General features: G+C 43.7%; 1 protein-coding gene across 1 annotated transcript in view; it reads left to right on the top strand.

The window, feature by feature from the left end:
• The first annotated feature begins 848 nt into the window (after positions 1–848).
• me2 (malic enzyme 2, NAD(+)-dependent, mitochondrial) overlaps positions 849–18,764 on the top strand; it is a 70,042-nt gene continuing 52,126 nt past the window's right edge. Inside the window, exons 1-2 of the mRNA XM_055660754.1 lie at positions 849–978; positions 15,170–15,292. Coding sequence (XP_055516729.1) covers positions 15,185–15,292 — 108 coding nt within the window. The 5' untranslated portion in view covers positions 849–978; positions 15,170–15,184. The remainder of the gene's footprint in view (positions 979–15,169; positions 15,293–18,764) is intronic.

Below are 18,764 nucleotides of genomic sequence, written 5' to 3' on the forward strand. Positions count from 1 at the left end.
GTTATGTCCATAGAAAATCAATAGGGAACATGATGCTAACTTCCGAGTATGAAAATTGCCATAACTTTTTAAATACTTGAGATATGAAAGTGAATTAGGTGTCAAATTAAACTTATTTTTATGCTTTATCTGATGGGATAAATTACAGACTTGATTTTTTAAATCTCAAAATTTTGTAACATTGCTATGTATAGGAAGGAACTGCATCTCTTTAAAGTTTTTACACATACAAATGGATTTCCTGTAGCTGTTGAGGACCAGCTCTTCGATCGTGTGAAAAGATTTGCAAATGACAAGTGGGAATTGTGTAGGAAGTAACTGCAGATGAGAGTGTTCAAGAAGGAACTGCAGATCTGAAGAAAGGTTTCGGCCCGAAACGTCGCCTATTTCCTTCGCTCCATAGATGCTGCCAAAGATCTTATAGCAGAGCTCTGCTATAGGATCTTTGGATGCTGCTGCACCCGCTGAGTTTCTCCAGCATTTTTGTGTAACTGCAGATGAGATGCTGGTTTACGCCGAAGACAGACACAAAATGCTGGAGTAACTAAGAAAAGTGTTGATGGCTTAGTTTTTCAGGCTTCATTTAAAGCAAAGATCCTACAGCGGCTCTGCTATAAGATCTATGTCTTTTGATGAGATGCCACGTGGGTAGGATGTTTTAGAAAGTTAAGACACAAGGGATATGATGGTTTAGAAAGTTAAGACACAAGGGATATGAGGCAGACACAAAATGCTGGAGTTTCAGGACGAGACCCATTTCCAGACGGCAACCGATCAAAGCAGAACTTACATTGGAGCAGCTCAGTCGTCAATCAGCCCGGGTCGAGCTCTCCATTGATGGTCCGATGCCGCCGCCCCCGCCCTCCTCGCCCCGCCCCCGTAACGGCTTCTTGGGTCACGGCGCGAGGAGACGGTGACTGTTGGTCGCGCGCATCGGGCGGGCTGAGGAGGAAGCGGGCGGGCGGGCGGACGGACCGGGTGAGTGATGCGGCGGCCGGTGGCCGGCATTTGCCGCCCGGCAATGGTGGGCGCCAGTCGCTGAGGTCGAGTGAGTGAGGAAGGGGGAGCAGCATGAAATTAAGTGACTCAGACCCGGAATAAGGTCGATCGTGTGATTCCGAGCTCTGTGCATTCATGTTGCCCGATGTGTAAAAATTAGCCGGTGCAGGATACAGTTTACCGTTAATTGTAATAGCTCCTTATTTTGGAGGATTTTGTTTTTGTAAGAAATGATACAAACTTTAAACAGATTAATGAGAAATCCGATCGCTCATCCCGGGATAATTTATTTTAATAATTTGCATTTTATTTTGTGTCCCTTAACTTGGATGTTCGGTATTATAACAATATAAAAACATTTGTGATATCCATCCCATTTTGTTTTTAACTGCGATAACAAGATTTCTAACGTTGGTGAATAGGTAGATATTTTTTTAACAATTCTCAAAACCGAAAAGAACAGGACATTGAAACTGCAAAATAAAAGTAAGACTTTGACGTACAATCACTTTCACAACTGCACAATGTCCTAAATAAGTCCATTAAAAAAAAAATCAGAATCAAACAGCAGTGGAAACATTTCCTTTAGCCTGCCCAGTCTATGAAAACTAAGATGTCCCATATAAGCTAGTCTAATTTGCCCCTTTTAGCCGATATCCTATTCTATCCATGTGCCTGTTCAAATGTGTTGTATATGTTACTCTGGCAGCTTGGTCCATATATATACCCATGCCCTCTGAGTGAAAAAGTTGTGCTTGAAGATTCCTACTTTTTAACCTATGCCCGCTAGTTATTGATTCCCTGACTCTGGGGTGGGAAGGGAGGAGGTGGGAGGGTTGCGGAGGGGAGTCGGAAGAATGCGGCTGGGAGGGGTTGGGGAGGGAGGGTACTGTATCCGATGTGCAAGGTGTGGACTCTTATACATCCGTGAGACCAAATGTAGACTGGGTGATTGTTTCGATTAACATCTTCTGCTCAGTTTGCCTGGACCTACCTGAGCTCCAGTTGCCAACCTTTTTATATCCCCATGTCATTCCCACACTGACCTGTCTGTCGTGGGCCTCCTCCATTGTCAGAGTGAGGCCAAACACAAATTGGAGGTATAGCACCTAATTTCCCTTGGGCTGCTTGCAACAGCGGTATGAGTATTGATTTCTCTAACTTCAAGTAACCCTTGCATCCCCCTCTCTCTCCCCATCCCTCTCCCACCCAAGTCGTACTAGCCTCAAAGTCGTCTTGTTGAGTCTCATTGTCGTTTTTATCTAGCCCACAGCTAACAATGGCCTGTTTCCTTTCTGATCGTTACTATTTTGCATATCTTTCATTCATTTGTTCTATATCTGCAGATCACTGTCTATATTTCTTGTTTCCCTTTTCCCTGACTCTCAGTCTGAAGATGGGTCTTGACCCTAAACGCCACCTATTTGTTTTCGCCAGAGTAATTCCAGCTTTTTGTGTCTATCTTTCGGTTGAAACCAGCATCTACAGTTCCTTCCTACACATTTCATGAGACAGTATAGGAGTCTCCATTTAATAAAAAGGAACCTCAGATGGTGGTTTATAACTAAATTAACTGCAAAATTAAGATACAATATGTTGGAGTAACTCAGCGGGTCGGGCAGCAATTCTAGATAAGACAGATAGGTGACGTTTCGGGTTAGGAACCTTCAGGTCTGGAGAAGGATCCCAAATCGCAAATGTCACCTATCCAGTTTCTCTGGAGATGCTGGGTTACTCCAACATAGAAACATAGAAAATAGGTGCAGGAGTAGGCCATTCGGCCCTTCGAGCCTGCACCACCATTCAATATGATCATGGGTGATCATCCAACTCAGTATCCTGTACCTGCCTTCTCTCCATACCCCCTGATCCCTTTAGCCACAAGGGCCACATCTAACTCCCTCTTAAATATAGCCAATGAACTAGCCTCAACTACCTTCTGCGGGAGAAAATTCCACAAATTTACCACTCTCTGTGTGAAAAAAGTTTTTCTCATCTCGGTCCTAAAAGATTTCCCCTTTATCCTTAAACTGTGACCCCTTGTTCTGGAAATGTTCCAACATTTTGTCAATCTTCATTTAATGTCTCCTCTGAAAGACTGCATCTTCAACAATGCAGTACTGCTTCATTGGTACAGTGGAATGTCGGTGTAGATTTTTATGCCTACGATAATGTAGTACACTGGATAGTTAGCACTTAGCATACATGGTGACTTTGTGTCATTAGAATTTTCTTGCATTTAAAATAAACTTATCAATGTGCACGTGATATGGATCAACGGGATTTTCGTCTTGTGTTAGCACTATTTCTGTGCTGTTGTAAATGTGAAACTGCAATTCAGCCGGTTATGTTATGAATCAGTCTTCACAAAATGTTAGTCATCGTGAATACTCTTTGACAGTTTGCAGAAGGACTTTGTTATCAGGTTATAAAGATATGCAGTTTATCTAAGAGCACCAGTATTTTTTAAACTTTTTCCTTGATGAAGTATCATAAAAAATGGATGCAGTGGAAGACACAAAGAAGTTCATAATCACGATCCACACGTACTGCAAATATGAAAGTTTAAGATTTTGGGCTGCCTAAATTATTATTGTACCAGGCTAATTAATCTTCCCAAAATGTTGATATTTCCCTCTTTTATAAGCTAATGGTTTGATTATTCTATTTTCTTAATTAATGTTTGAGTCATGGGGCAAGAGGAAAATACTTCAGAGTTGGTAAGATTTGTGGAACAGTTTAGATTCAAGACGAAACAACTTGCAGGCGATCCCTCTCATTATGGGAGTGTTGAATTCCTGCTCTGTAATGTGAAGCTGCTTCATCTCTGCATGCATCAAGACCATGAGTTTTTTAAAAAAAGTGTATTTACTTATTTTCACACGTCAAGAGCAAATTTTATGTCTCAATTTTTCAAACCCTCCAATCTAGAGCATTGCTTAACCTGACATTTTTTAAAAACCTTTATTGACACTTACTGTTTATCTGCAAGGCATACTGAATTTAATTACAACAGAAAATGAGATAAGGGTGAGCAATTTATACAGATTAGAACATCATCCATTTTGTAGCTCTTACCTTTAATTGCAGCTGCTTCTATTAAAAGCAGCATGTTTCCACAACATTTTTCAAACATCCAACTACTTTGTTTTATTTGACTTTAGTCGTAACAAGTTGTGACTCGTGTGTTGTGGGTTATGATTATTGTCAGATACCTTTGTCCTAAGCTTGTATGGAAATATTCCGATATATAGTGTAGAAATAAGGAACTGAAGATGCTAATGTGCAAAGAAAATACATAAAGTGCTGAATTAACTCAGTGGGTCTGCTAGCATCTCTGGCCAGGTGAGGCCGGGTCTCTTGCCTTATTTCTCCCCTCTCCTTCTCTTTACACTACAGTCCATCCTCTGGATTAACAATTCACAACTTTTCAATTGCCATCTCATACCTTTTGTCTTTTCATCTCCTGCCTTTGTCCAACCATCTACCTATCAAACAACTCACCTGTATTCACCTAGCATTTAACAGGCTTTGTTCTGCCCATCCTCTCTTCTGGCGTTCTTTTCTGTCCTCCTACGACAAAACGGCATGAAGTAGGATTCCAACCTGAAAGCGAACTGCAGTGGGTCCAGGTTTTTGTCGAGGTATGAGTTGATTTGCGCCAAGATCAGCCTCTCAAAGCTAAGCCACCCCAGACGTTAGTGCCACTGGTCGAACGTCATTGAGGCACGTCACCTTGCTCTTCTTGGGCACCGGTATTATTGATGCCCTTTTAAAGTAGGTGGGAACCTCAGACCTCAGAAATGAGAGGTTGAAAATGCCCGTAAAAACTCCAGCAACTCCACACAGGTTTTCAGAACACGACCGGTATATCATCAGGTCCAGGCACTTTCTGAGGGTTCACCCCTCTGAAGGATTTTCTGACATCAATCTCTGTGACTGACCGAAATACCATCACGGCGAATGGGGACTCGGGAAGGCACATCAGTATTCTCCCTATCAAAGCGTGCGTAAAATGCATTGAGTTCGTCAGGGAGTGATGCTTTGCTGACATTTGAGCTGCCTCCTGATTTCGCCTTGTAGGAATTGATGGCATTCCAGCCCCGCCACAGTTGCCGAACATCCGTCTCATCCTCCAGCTTGGAGCAAAAGTCCCTTTTAGACTTTTTGATGGCCTTACCAAGGTAATATCTGGACTTCTTGTAGACCTCTGTATCTTTGGACATGAATGCCCGGTGTCTGGTCTTCAGAAGAGTGTGGATCTCACAGTTCATCCAAGGCTTCTGATTGGGAAGCACTCGGAAAGTTTTTGTTGGGATGTAGTCCTCCACACATTTCTTAATGAAGTCTGTAACGACTGTGGCATATTCATTCAAGTCCGTTGCTGAGTCCCTGAACATTGCCCAGTCTACAGACTCCAACAGTCCTGGAGTTGTTCCTCAGCCCCCCCCCCCCCCCCCCCCCTCCCGTCCTCACCTCGGGGGGTGCGCTCTTCAATTGCTGCCTGTATACAGGAAGAAGCAGCACCACGGTTTAGACGGATTTACCAAAGTGAGGGCGAGGGATAGAACGATAGGCATCCTTAATGGTGTGGCAGTGGTTGAGGGTGTTTGAAGAGGAACTGTTGCTGCATCTCTTGCAGTTTTGTGTTTTTTTTTTTTTTTTTTTTTTTTATTTTATTAGAAGTTAATACAGCACAAAACAGTACAGTGGCACCTAATTTTAGGTGCCAACTATGTAATACCGTAATCCATTCTATGTACAACCTCTAGTTTTATGTTATAAGAAGGAAGTAAGCAGGACAAGGAAAAGAAAACAATAGAAAGGGGAAAAAGTGGAAAAATAGATGGTAGAGAGTAGAAAAACGTGAAGTGTGTATATAAAAAATAAAAAAAAGGAAGAGAGAAAGTGGAAAGTAGAAATAGAAGATAGTTTTGTGTTCTTAACGTAGTTAAAACAGCTGAAGGGACTTTACAGAATCAAATCCAAAATGTTGGCACTGCTACCTGAGAAGATGTGCATGAATTGAACATTTTAAAGAACATCTTGAGGGCAGAAAGAGTATTCACAGTGGCCTCCATAATGTTTGGGACAAAGATCCGTCATTTATTTATTTGCCTCTGTATTCCATAATTTGAGATTTGTAATAGAAAAAAAATCACATGTTAAAATGCACACTATCAGATTTTAATAAAGGCCATTTTTATACATATTGGCTTCACCATGTAGAAATTACCTTTATACGTAGTCCCCCCCCCCCCCCCCCCCCCCCCCCCCCCCCCCATTTCAGGACACCATTATGTTTTGGACACATGGCTTCACGGGTGTTTGTAATTGCTCAAGTATGTTTAATTGCCTCCTTAAGAAAGCTCTCAGCACCGAGTCTTTCCTCCAGTCTTTCCATCACCTTTGGAAACTTTTATTGCTGTTTATCAACATGAGGACCAAAGTTGTGCCAATGAAAGTCAAAGAAGCCTTTATGAGACTGAAAAACAAGAATCAAACTGTTAGAGACATCAGCCAAACCTTAGGCATACCAAAATCAACTGTTTGGAACATTATTAAGAAGAAAGAGAGTACTGGTGAGCTTACTAATCTGACGTCCACGACCAACAACACAGCACTGGTCAAGAGAGCCCAGCAGCGACTACACCCTCTCCGAAGACTACGTAAAGCAGGTCTCCCCACTACACACCTACGAACTTTTTATAGGGTGACAATCGAGAGCACATTAACCTACGGCATCACTTCCTGGTTCGGGAGCTGCAAGGCGTACGAACGGCACCAACTAGACAGGATTGTGAAGACCGCCAGCAGGATTATTGGTGCTCCACTCCCTTTCCTGCTGGACATATACAGGAAGAGATGTATCAGCAGAGCCATCTCCATCATCAAAGACCCCTACCACCCATCGCATCACATATTATCCATCCTGCCATCTGGGAAGAGGTACGGGAGCATTAGCTGCAAAACCAGCAGGATGCTCCTCAGCTTCTTCCCGCAGGCTATAAGACTGATAAACGGACTTTGCCCCCTGCCAAAGTATCGCGCACCAACCACCAACCTGGACACACTGCAGCAGAGCCACTGTCGTGCCGCTGCCGATCGGAACGCCTGTTGATGTTTAGTAGAATGTTAATTTGTTCATGATATATGTATTTTTATTTCTATTTATTTTTTAATGCACACTGAATGGACACTGGTTGAGCAACGTTTTTTTGTTTCCTCTGGGTATGTGAATACTCAGGAAATGACAATAAAGATATACAATAATCACAAAGGGACTGGCAGGCCAAGGAAGACCTCCACAGCTGATGGCAGAAGAATTCTCTCTATGATAAAGAAAGATCCCCAAACACCTGTCCGAAAGGTCAGAAGCACTCTTCAGGAGTCAGGTGTGGAATTGTCAATGACCACTGTCCGCAGAAGACTTCATGAACCAAAATACAGAGGCTACACTGCAAGATGCAAACCACTGGTCAGCCTCAAAAATAGGATGGCCAGGTTACAGTTAGCCAAGAAGTACTTAAAAAAGCAACCACAGTTCTGGGAAAAGGTCTTGTGGTCAGATAAGATGAAGATTAACATATCAGAATGATGGCAAGAGCAAAGTATGGATGAGAGAAGGAATTCCCAAGATCCAAAAGCACCTCATCTGTGAAATACAGTGGTGGGGGTGTTATGGCCTGTCATGTATGGCTACTGAAGGTACTGGCTCACCTATCATCATTGATGATACAACGGCTGATGGTAGTAGCATAATGAATTCTGAAGTGTATAGACCCATCCCATCTGCTCAAATTCAAACAAATGCCTCAAAACTCATTTGAGGCATTTGGGTGGGGGGGGGGGGGGGGGGGGGGGGGACTATATGTATAAACACTGCTGAAACCAAAATGTATAACAATGGCCTTTATTAAAATCTGACAATTTTTGGATTTTTTTTCCTCTATTATAAATCTCAAATTGTGGAGTACAGAGGCAAATAAAGAAATGATGGGTCTTTGTCCCAAACATTATAGAGGCCACTGTATCTTGGGAGAGAACTTGATCTTTGAGCTCTGCAGCCAATAGTAGTACAAATGAATAAGGGTGTGCATGAGGGCAGAGATTAAAATAAAACACATTTGGGAGGTTATTGTGCTGCTGGAGAATGTTAGAGATGGGGATTTGAAAATAATTTGTAATTGTCCACACTGAATCTCAGTTAAGCAAGAGGAGTATGAGGGCCTTGTTGTGAATTAGGGCATGGAGAGCAGATTTTTGAATACCTTCCAGTATGAGAATAATGAGCAAAGCCAGCCGCATGGCATTGTCAAGTCCAAAAGGAACAAAGAGAACTAGGCAAGGAAGGAGAAAGGTGGTTATGGAGGTGGAATCGGAAATGACATGGGATAAGAGTTTTTTATCACACCACAATTGTGAACAATCTGGATCAATTTTGGTCAGATTACCAGGCAGAGCGATGGAGTTGGTGGCTTTGAACAGAGTTGTGATGGGTGAGCCATTATTCCGTTCCTGGGATTTAGTTAGCTTAGCTCTTTTTAAACGTTCACCCTTTCAATGATTGTGTTACTCATTTTTCTCTTCTGTTTCCTTTTTCTTACACATAAACAAAACCTGCAAGAGCATGAATATACAGATGGAGATATCATACATGAATGTTTAAAAACAATTTTAATAAAAAACATTTTATATCACACAAAGGTTGGAACCTCCGGAGACATGAAAATTGATTGTCACCCAATACTTAACCCATGAATCGAAGATCCAACGTACTGGTGCTATTACAAAAATTTAGAGTCATGGTCATACACTGTGGGAAAAGGATCTTCGGCTGACTGTGCCTGAGATGACCACTGAGCACCCATTACTTTTCATTTTAATGGAGAGGGAAGTTAAGTGTCAATGTTGCGCTAGAAGATGGCATAAAGAAATATCAGAAAATGCTGGGGGAAAAACTTAGCAGATCAGGCATGGCAGCAACTGCATAAAGGAAAAGAGTTAAGGGCCTGTCCCACGAGATGCAACTCCATGTGGCAAGGGCGACCTAAAGGGCCTGTCCCACGAGCATGAGACTGCATGCAGCAAGCACGACCAAACCGGAAGCGGGGGCCGTGCGGAGGTCGAGTGAGTGACATGAAGTTCGAGCGAAGTCCGCGGGAAGTTCGTGCGTGACGTACGGCGTCAAGGCGGTGCGTATGGTGCCGAGGCAGCTGCGGGCCGGCAGGCCGTTGCCGCGCGGAATTTTTGAACACGGTCAGTTTTTCGGAACCCCGCGTGATGTCGGGTCCAGCTCCGCACAACTCCATGCGGCTCCGGCGATCGCAGTGGGACCAGCCCCGCGAGGCCGTACGGCTCAAGTGACCACGTTAGGTTGCGCTTGCCGCATGGAGTCGCATGCTCGTGGGACAGGCCCTTTAATGTTTGCGTTTGAAAATCGTTCATCAAAACAGATTAAATTGTTTTCAATCTGAAGTGTTATCTTTTCTCTTTTCACGGGTGCTGCTTGATGTGCAGAATTTTTCAAACATTTGCTATTTTTAATATACCTGTGCCCTCCAAGCATCAGTCAGCTTCTTGGCACAAATTCTGAACTTTGTCATGCCTGCATACATGATGATTTGCCAGAAACTCTTTTGCTATTTTTTATTTTTTTTCTTGCAGTGCCTCCAATACATTTGTGTCTAAGAATTCAAAAAATGGTTCAAAGTTCACAGTGTTATTGAGTTTTCTTAGTCATTTCATGAGCCATTGTATGCACTTATAGAAATTAGGCTATAATAGTGACACCATCTCTTAAAATAGTAAGACTATCCAAGTCTATTATCTTAAAACAATAGATTATGCAGAGATTGTCGAGTATGTTGAGAGTGCCTCTCCAGTAATTAATGTACCAGCTATGTACTTTGCTCTGATATTCTCCATTGAAAGTTATCAGCAGTACAGAGGAATCCATTGCTCTGCCATCTTTTGCCTTGAGATTAAACAATTTAATTATGGTTATTATTGTGTTTCTTTCATCTTTTAAAATCCTGGAGGATTGTGATGAAAGAAATTAAAGTTAAACAGCCCGTTGAAAGTGAGCACTGGGATTGGTTTATTTTGTATTTTAAAGGGAATGGGTGATTTAAGTGAATGTGAGTGAACTGTGATTGTGTGAGTGCATGTCAGACATTTAAAAATGGAGATAGACACAAAGCTGGAATAACTCAGCGGGCCAGGCAGCATCTCTGGAGAGAAGGAATGGGTGACATTTCGGGAGCCTTCTTCCTCAAATGCCTAAGAAACGTCACCCATTCCTTCTCTCCAGAGATGCTGCCAGTCCCGCTGAGTTATTCCAGCTTCTTCGGGGTCTTGACCCAAACATCACCCATTCCTTCTCTCCAGAGAAGCTGAGTTACTCCAGTATTTTGGGTCTACGGTTTAAACCAGCATCTGCAATTCTTTCTTACACATTTAGAAACTGGAACCTGCTGAGATCATTGACTGTTTCTTGTCATCTGATGGCCTATCTAGTTAATTGGTAGCCTTCATTTTAGCCCTGGTAGCATCCAGCTAAGTTATTTTGCTTCCTGCTGATCAGAGAGTTTTAGTTCCTTAAAGTCAATACTTATTTTTTTAAGATGCATGTATTTTCAGTCTAACCTAATTGTTACTCTGAAGAAACAAAATAAAACCAAAATCTATATTTGGAGGTAGATTTAGAAATTATTAATTTGTAGTGGCCTGGTCAAGGTCAGGAAAAGACAGGCGTGCACAGGCGCGCCAGTAGTGGAGATATGGTGCTCCACCCCATGCTTGGGGGTGGAGGAGCGGAAGTGGGGTTCGAGAATGCCGGGAAAATCTGCCAGGATGCGCGCGAAAGTCGCATCCACTGATGACAGGCGGCCATCAGGGCGTACTACAGGATCATCAGTACGGAGGAAGACCGGTTCCAGCGTGACAGAGTGCATCAGGCGCCGCCGCTTGACATCCACGAGCAGTGAATGGGCTCGAAGGAAGTCGGCGCCCAGCAGCGGCTGGGAAACGTCTGCAATGACGAACCTCCACGAAAACGAGTTGCGGCCAAAGTTGAGGGGGATGGTGTGAAACCCGTAGGTGCTAATAGCACTCCCGTTCGCCGCGGTGAGGAGGGGGCCTTGTTTGTCCACACGGATGTCGGCGATGGAGGGAGGCAGAACACTCACTTCCGCACCAGTGTCGACGAGGAAACGTCCCTCACTGCGGAAACGCGATGAATCGTGCTGGCCGCCGAAGGAATCACTGACGACCGGCCCTTTAGTTTCCCGAGAACGAACAGGGTGGGCGACAAAGCCTGGCTGCAGCTCCCCAGCGGCGATGGTAATAGCACCAACCAGCTTTGCTGGCGTCTGGTTGAACTGCAGGCGAATTAGGCGGGTTGGAGCACCAGCGACCTCTGCTGGCGTCTGGTGAAACTGCAAGCCAATTTGGCTGGTACACAAAAATGCAGGAGAAACTCAGCGGGTGCAGCAGCATCCATGGAGCGAAGGAAATAGGCGACGTTTCGGGCCGAAACCCTTCCTCAGACTGATGAAAGGGGTGGGGAGGAGAGAAGGAAGGAAAAAGGGGAGGGGGACGAGCGCGAGGGCGGGGGGATGGGAGGAGACAGCTCAAGGGTTGAGGAAAGGGAGGAGACAGCAAGGGCTAGCAAAATTGGGAGAATTCAACGTTCATGCCAACCGGACGCAAGCAACCCAGGCGGAATATGAGGTGCTGCTCCTCCAATTTCCGGTGTTGCTCACTCTGGCAATGGAGGAGACCCAGGACAGAGAGGTCGGATTAGGAATGGGAGGGGTAGTTGAAGTGCTGAGCCACCAGGAGTTCAGAGTTCAGGAGTTCCAATTTGGCTGGAAGGACGTGCCTGCTGTTGAATGCGCAATGGCCGCCGGATTTTGCCGCGGGGGGCCGACTGGGAACAGTGGAGACGCGGTGAATAGTGGTCCCGACCTGCTCTGAGCCTCCAAACGCCTCGGGAAGGACGTCCACTGCTTCCAGGTTGTGATGGTGAGAATTCCACAGCTCGTCGGCTTGTTCACCCAGTGCCCGCATGTCGGTAAACGGATCCCTGGCGAGCTGCATGCGAATGTCGGGAAGCAGCTGCTGCAGGTAGGCATATTTAAATTAAAAACATGGCTCATGGTCCCCCATTAGGATGAGCATGTCTTCCAGGAGGGCAGACGGCTGGCGGTCGCCCAGGCCGTCCATTCTGAAAATGCGAGCTGCCCGCTCGGCATCACCCAGGCCAAACCTTCTGATGAGAAATGCTTTAAGGCCAGCATATTTGTTTGTTGCCGGGGGGGCCCTGAGGAAAGGCTTAACTCGCCTCACAGTTAGTTGGTCAAGCGAGCCAATCACGTAATAGTACTTAGTCTCATCCTGCGTGATACGTCTCACAGCAAACTGGGCCTCTGCCTGCTGGAACCAGGTTTCGGGTTCTTCGGTCCACAGAGTTGGGAGCTTCAGCGCAACAGCGTTATTATCCATCACGATGCGTGATGAACGATGTGGGGTCACCAGTGTAGTGGCCTGGTCAAGGTCAGGAAAAGACCAGACGCCAGGCGGATTCAAAAGAAGCTTTTTAATTCCAACAGTCAGAGTACACACCACGACACCCTTGTCAGAACCCCTAGGGAGTGTCGTCAGGAAACCCCGTGGCAGACCAACGCCCCTGTCTCTCAATCGGCGAGGGGGATGATCCAAGGAGTGGCCTACCCCCCAGGGACCGCCACAAATTTGTATTTCTGTTATTGAATTCTTTTGTTTGCCTTGATGGAAATAATTGTTATAAACTGTTCAATATTATAAGAACTGGCCACATCTCAATTAAGATTATCCTTTACTGTTGAGATGATTGGAGCTTTCACTGAAGTCATAGCCTCAGAATTAAAGTGCGCACTTTTAGAAAGGAGGTGAGGAGGAACCTCTTTAGTCAGAGGATCGTTAATCTGTGGAACACATTGCCACAGAGGGCTGCGGAGGCCAAGTCAGTAGATATGTTTAAGGCAGGGATCGACAAATTCTGGATCAGAATTGGTGTCAAGGGTTATGGGGAGAAGGCAGGTAAATGGGATTTGGAGACAGAAATCAGCCATGATTGAATGGCGTAGACTCGATGGGCTGAATGGCTTGATTCTACTCCTATAACTATAATCACCACTGGGTGGCGCCCGTAATGGCTTCCTCGCCAACAGTCTGTCTCGTCCTTCTTTGTTTTTATTATTTTAAGTATGTCTTAAATGTATGTTTTAAAGTTTCTTGGTATGTTTTATGTGGGAGGGGGATCGGGGGAAACTTTTTTCAGCCACTTACCTCGACGGAGATGCAATTTTTTCCCCCGTGTCACATCTCCTTCCACCCCTGCGGCCTACAACATGGAGTGGTGCAACCTTTCCTGGAGACCGGCTTGGAGCTTCAAGGACTTATTATCATGGAGCCTGCGATCCTCTGCCGAGGAAAGCCAGTGAAAGAGCTCCGACCGCGGGGCCTGTGGACTTTAACACTGTGAAGCCGCAGTCTCTGGTAAGAAGAGGCCGACTCGGGTGCTCCATGCTGCAGTGTGTTTTCCGATCCATCCCGATGCCGGAGTTTCGATCATCCAGACGCGAGGGCTTGAACGTCAGCAGTGGCGAACTGAGGAGGGTCCAAAGCACCCGGCCACTGGTAAACAAAGGAGGAAGATGACTGAACTTTATTGCCTTCCATCGCAGTGAGGAATGTGGATTCCACTGTGGTGGATGATTATGTTAAATTTTATTTTATGTGGCGTTGTATATTGTTGCTTTTTACTTAGTATGGGTGTATGGTAACTCAAATTTCACTGTACCTTAATTGGGTTAAGTGACAAACGTGAAATTGAACTTGTGGTATCAACAGCTCAAAGTTAAAATATTTTAAATATTCTCATTCTCAATATTAATTTTAGCATTATACATTTTGAATCACATCCTAAATAGTGGTTTTGGTGCACGAGTAGTGTGTGGGAGAGACTTGTGATGAATTGTGCAATTAATTTCAAACAAATTCAGCTGATTTCTGAAGATATATATAGGAAGTGCACAGACAGATGTTATCTCTGCAGTTTTTCTTAAGATGCCAATTTGTCTTGAAGTCACTAATTTTTCCCTTTTGGATTGACACCGAGGGAGGGGGCTGCATGGGTTATAGAGGTTTATCCTTGCTGTCAATTTGAAACGCCTACATTGGTTTACAGAGGTACTTAAAGATTGGCAGCAAATCATTCATTTAAACCGCATTGAAGGCGAAGTTGCTTCTACAGAAGCTTGTTAATTATTGCAAAATGACAATGCTAAGTGGAATAAAATACTTTATTGTCACATGTGACTAGGCACAGCAAAATTATTTGCTGCATACCCAATGTATACAAATAGCAGCCACTTACGGCGCTGACAAAGTTCCAAAGGCATCGAGACCGTGGCATCTCGATAAAGGCCTCCGGCCGTGATCCCAGTCCACAGCCGCGGCCTGTCGGGAAGCCGTTCCGATCATCCTGTTATAGAAAAGATGCTATTCAGCTGGAAAGTGCAGAGATTTACAAGAATGCCCAAGATCCAAGGGCCTGAGCTGTAGGGTGTGGTTGGGCAAGCTTGGCCTTTGTTCCTTGGATTGCAGAATACTGTGGGGTGATCTGATAGAAGTGTATGATATCATGAGGGGGACGGATAGGTTGAATGTACAGAGTCTTTGTCCAGGATAAGGACATCAAGAAGAAGAGGGCATGGGTTTAAAGTGATCGGAGAAAAAAAATAATAGAAACCTGATGTGTGGCAAATTTTTCCTACAGAAAGGGGTGGGTGGGTAAATGGAATAAACTGCTCAATGAAATAGTTGAGGCCAATACAATAACACTTAAGACATTTGGACAGGTACCTAGATACTGAATGGTTTACGGGGATATGGGCCAAACGAAGGCAAGTGAGGCTAGCTTTGATGGGGCATCTTGTTTGGCATGGAGGCATTGGGCTGAATGGCCTATTTCCGTGCTGTTTGACTCTGGCAGTGTATCGTTGGCTTGAAACCTTTTGAATGCACCCCCTAGAAGGCTCCAAACTATAAATTATACCAACTGTAGAATATAACAAACAATAATCGCTAAAATGAAAAACATTCTTTTCTTTATTTCCTGCAGATTCAATATTGAAAGATGCTCTCTCGACTTAAATTGACTTTAAGGCCATGTGCCTACGTCTGTCGTTGCATGCACACGGTAGAGAAGGGCCGACCGCTGATGTTGAGTCCCAGAACAAATAAGGTAATTGGCTTCCTCTTTAACATAAAACAGCATAATATGTCTTAAAATATCACAGGGCCTCACAGAGCTGCCAAGTAGTACGGATTTTCTGTATTTTGCACGGAAATGCGATAAGAATACGGATGTACGGATTTGCTTTGTAAAGTACGGATTTTTTTAATCTGCCCGACTTCCTGTTTCATTTTGCTGCTTAAAAAATGCAAGGATATAAAAAGTCATAATGTAACTCAAAATTATAGCAGATTAAATCTATTAGTATTTTAAATTTCAAGATCTGGATTATTTTTGTAAGCTTTGATCTGCCTGTCCCGCTACAGGTTTTAGCGCTGACAGCGCGTGTGTCAGATTTTAGATAGCGTGTGCCTGGGCACAGTGAAAATTCCATACAGCCATACAAAATAGGCGCTATAATTACATTGCAGAATCAAAGTTCCCCACTGTTACACAAAGTGCTACTATTCCCCGTGGTCAGGGCTCCCCGTTTATACACTGCACTATGGTCCACAGTGCTAGCGGCGGGTCACAGAGTCGGCGGCTGGCCACGCCGGGTTGGGGAAGGACGCTCCGGAACGGCGACCCAGGTAGGCATCGCCCGCTCCGCGTTGACTCCAGCGCTGCGCCGCCGCTGTAGCAGCCCTGGTCCGGTTCCCGGGGAGGCCGGGGAGGGAGGGATGCGACTCGGAGAAAAGTCGCGTCCCCGAGGAAGAGACTGGGAGTTTCCCCCTTCCCCCTTCCAAACTGGCTTTTCTACATCATCATCTGTGCTGCTGAAAGCAGGTTCTAAAGCGCAGCCTATAATTATTGCCTTTAAACAGATGGGTATACACAAAGCGATGGGCACATGAACGCACTGTCAAGTAAGGTAGCAAAGTTATCCATTCTTGTACTCTTACATGGGTATGACCGCACATTAAAAAATATATATTTTTCAGCAAAATGGAACTGCGTAAAAATACTGATTTCCTCAGCAAAATACTGATTTTCAGGTACCAACCAAATACTGAAATGCTCTGACAAACCTTGGCGGCTCTGGCCTCATGCTTTCCAATGTCTACTGGGGATTAGTAATTTGCTGTAATTATGGACAAACACTGGCAGAATATGTAGAGAGAAGAACAGGTGCTTTAGGTCAGTGACGCTTAATCAAAGCTGTTACTTTTGTATTTTCCAAAAACTATTAGAAGATCTTCATTTTAGTATAATCACTTAACATGTGTGTTATCTAAATTTGTATATCACCAATATACTCCCTGTGGAGGATTTTCATGGGGATTGGGTGAAGAGCATCATTGGAGGCTTGGGGGAGGTTAGGAAGTTTGATCAATGGTTTTATGGAGGAAATGAATACTTTAACTGAGAGGAAAGTAGAGAGTGAGTAGAGTGTGGGGTTTCAATGTCCATTGCAGAGGAGGAAGTGTGCACAATGAGTTTAGTCCAGGTTTTAAAGTGTAAATTTGGAGTTTCAGTACCAAATAAACCATGTGCTCCTTTGTGCATATGTGTAATGGAGTGTAGTGTAGGAATGAATTCATAGTGGGTAGAAGGTAATGGGTTATATTTAAATGGGGTTCATTAATAATCTGATACTTGAGGGGGCTTTGCAGAATGGTGAGCATAATGAGAAATATTGTGCAGTGCCCTCCATAATGTTTGGGACAAAGACACATCATTTATTTATTTGCCTCTGTACTCCACAATTTGAGATTTGTAATAGCAAAAAATCACATGTGGTTAAAGTGCACATTATCAGATTTTTTATAAAGGCCATTTTTATACATATCGGTTTCACCATGTAGAAATGACAGCAGTGTTATTACATAGACCCCCATTTCAGGGCACCATAACGTTTGGGACACAGCAATGTCATGTAAATGAAAGTAGTCATGTTTAATATTTTGTTGCATATCCATTACATGGAATGACTGCTTGAAGTCTGCGATTCATGGCCATTACCAGTTGCTGGGTGTCTTCGCTGGTGATGCTCTGCCAGGCCTGTATTACAGCCATCTTTAGCTTCTGCTTATTTGGGGGGCTAGTGCCCTTCAGTTTTCTCTTCAGCATATAAAGGTCATGCTCAATTGGGTTCTGATCGGGTGATTGACTAGGCCACTCAAGAATTGAGCATTTTTTTTTAGCTTTGAAAAACTCCTTTGTTGCTTTAACAGTATGTTTGGCTTAATTTGTCATGCTGTAGAATGAACCGCTGGCTAATGAGTTACACTTCAAAATTCATTATGCTACTACTATCAGCAGTTGTATCATCAATGACCATAAGTGAGCCAGTACCTTCAACAGCCATTCATGCCAAGGCCATAACAACCCCACCACCGTGTTTCACAGATGAGGTGGTATCTTGGTTTCTTGGTCCTACAAAATATTCCGAATGGAATTTAAACTGGAGGTGGAGGGAGGGCTTAAGCTAGAAAGGGTTATTGGGAAGAAAGAGCTACTTTAAATTTAGTTGCATCTAATTGGGTAACAATAGTTGGGTGGAGATTATTCCATGCTTTAATTGACCTTTTTTTTCCAGAACTGTGGTTGCTCTTTCAAGTACTTCTTGGAACGGGTGAAGAACGAATTGCTGTATATATTTGCCTTTGTAGCTGGGATCACAAATTGGATCGAATGCCCTCGTCTGCTCCTAGTTGGTTTGGGTTTGGTGTAGGTCTTGTAGTCTGTCGAGCTGACCATTTAACATTTTGTAAAAACAGGTCAAACGGTGAGCTTCACGTCTGTCTTGGAGAGGGTTCCACCCCAGAGAATTCAGAAGTTTGGTGAATGGGGGGACTATGTATAAACACTGCTGTAATTTCTACATGGTGAAACCAAAATGTATAAAATTGCCCTTTATTAAAATCTGACAATGTGCACTTTAACCACATGTGATTTTTTATTTTCCTATTAGAAATCTCAAATTGTGGAGTACAGAGGCAAATAAAAAAATGATGGGTCTTTGTCCCAAACATTATGAAGGGCACTGTATGTAGCCCTGAAAGTGACGTGATTCATTCTGAAAATACAAACAAAGCAAACGTCTGAGCTATACATTAATAGCTTTGACCATAAATGAGCAAGAGATAATATTTAGGGTATTAATATATATTATTAATAGTATTAAAAACCCAGAATTCAGACTAACTAGCCCATTGAGATACAAGTTTGAATGTTGTGTGTGACTTGGAGGGGAGCTTATTGAATGGAAGCAATTGTCTGTATGCATCGTGTCCTTTCAGATGGTAAAGTGTGCAGGTTTGTGAGATGCTGTTGAAGTTATGGCAAGTTTTTTGATGCAGATTTGAGTCTAATCCATTGCCTCATTATCCCCTCTTGGAGCTGCAAATGATTTAATGGTGGTACAAATTAAGAGTTAAATGTTTCTCAAATAGATATAAAAATGAAGAATTCTTTATTTTTGTTCACAGGTCATCACTCTGCACCAAGAATGTCGTATGTATGCATGCATACATATCAT

Source organism: Leucoraja erinacea, chromosome 1, assembly GCF_028641065.1.
Source record: "Leucoraja erinacea ecotype New England chromosome 1, Leri_hhj_1, whole genome shotgun sequence".
NCBI lineage: Eukaryota > Metazoa > Chordata > Chondrichthyes > Rajiformes > Rajidae > Leucoraja > Leucoraja erinaceus.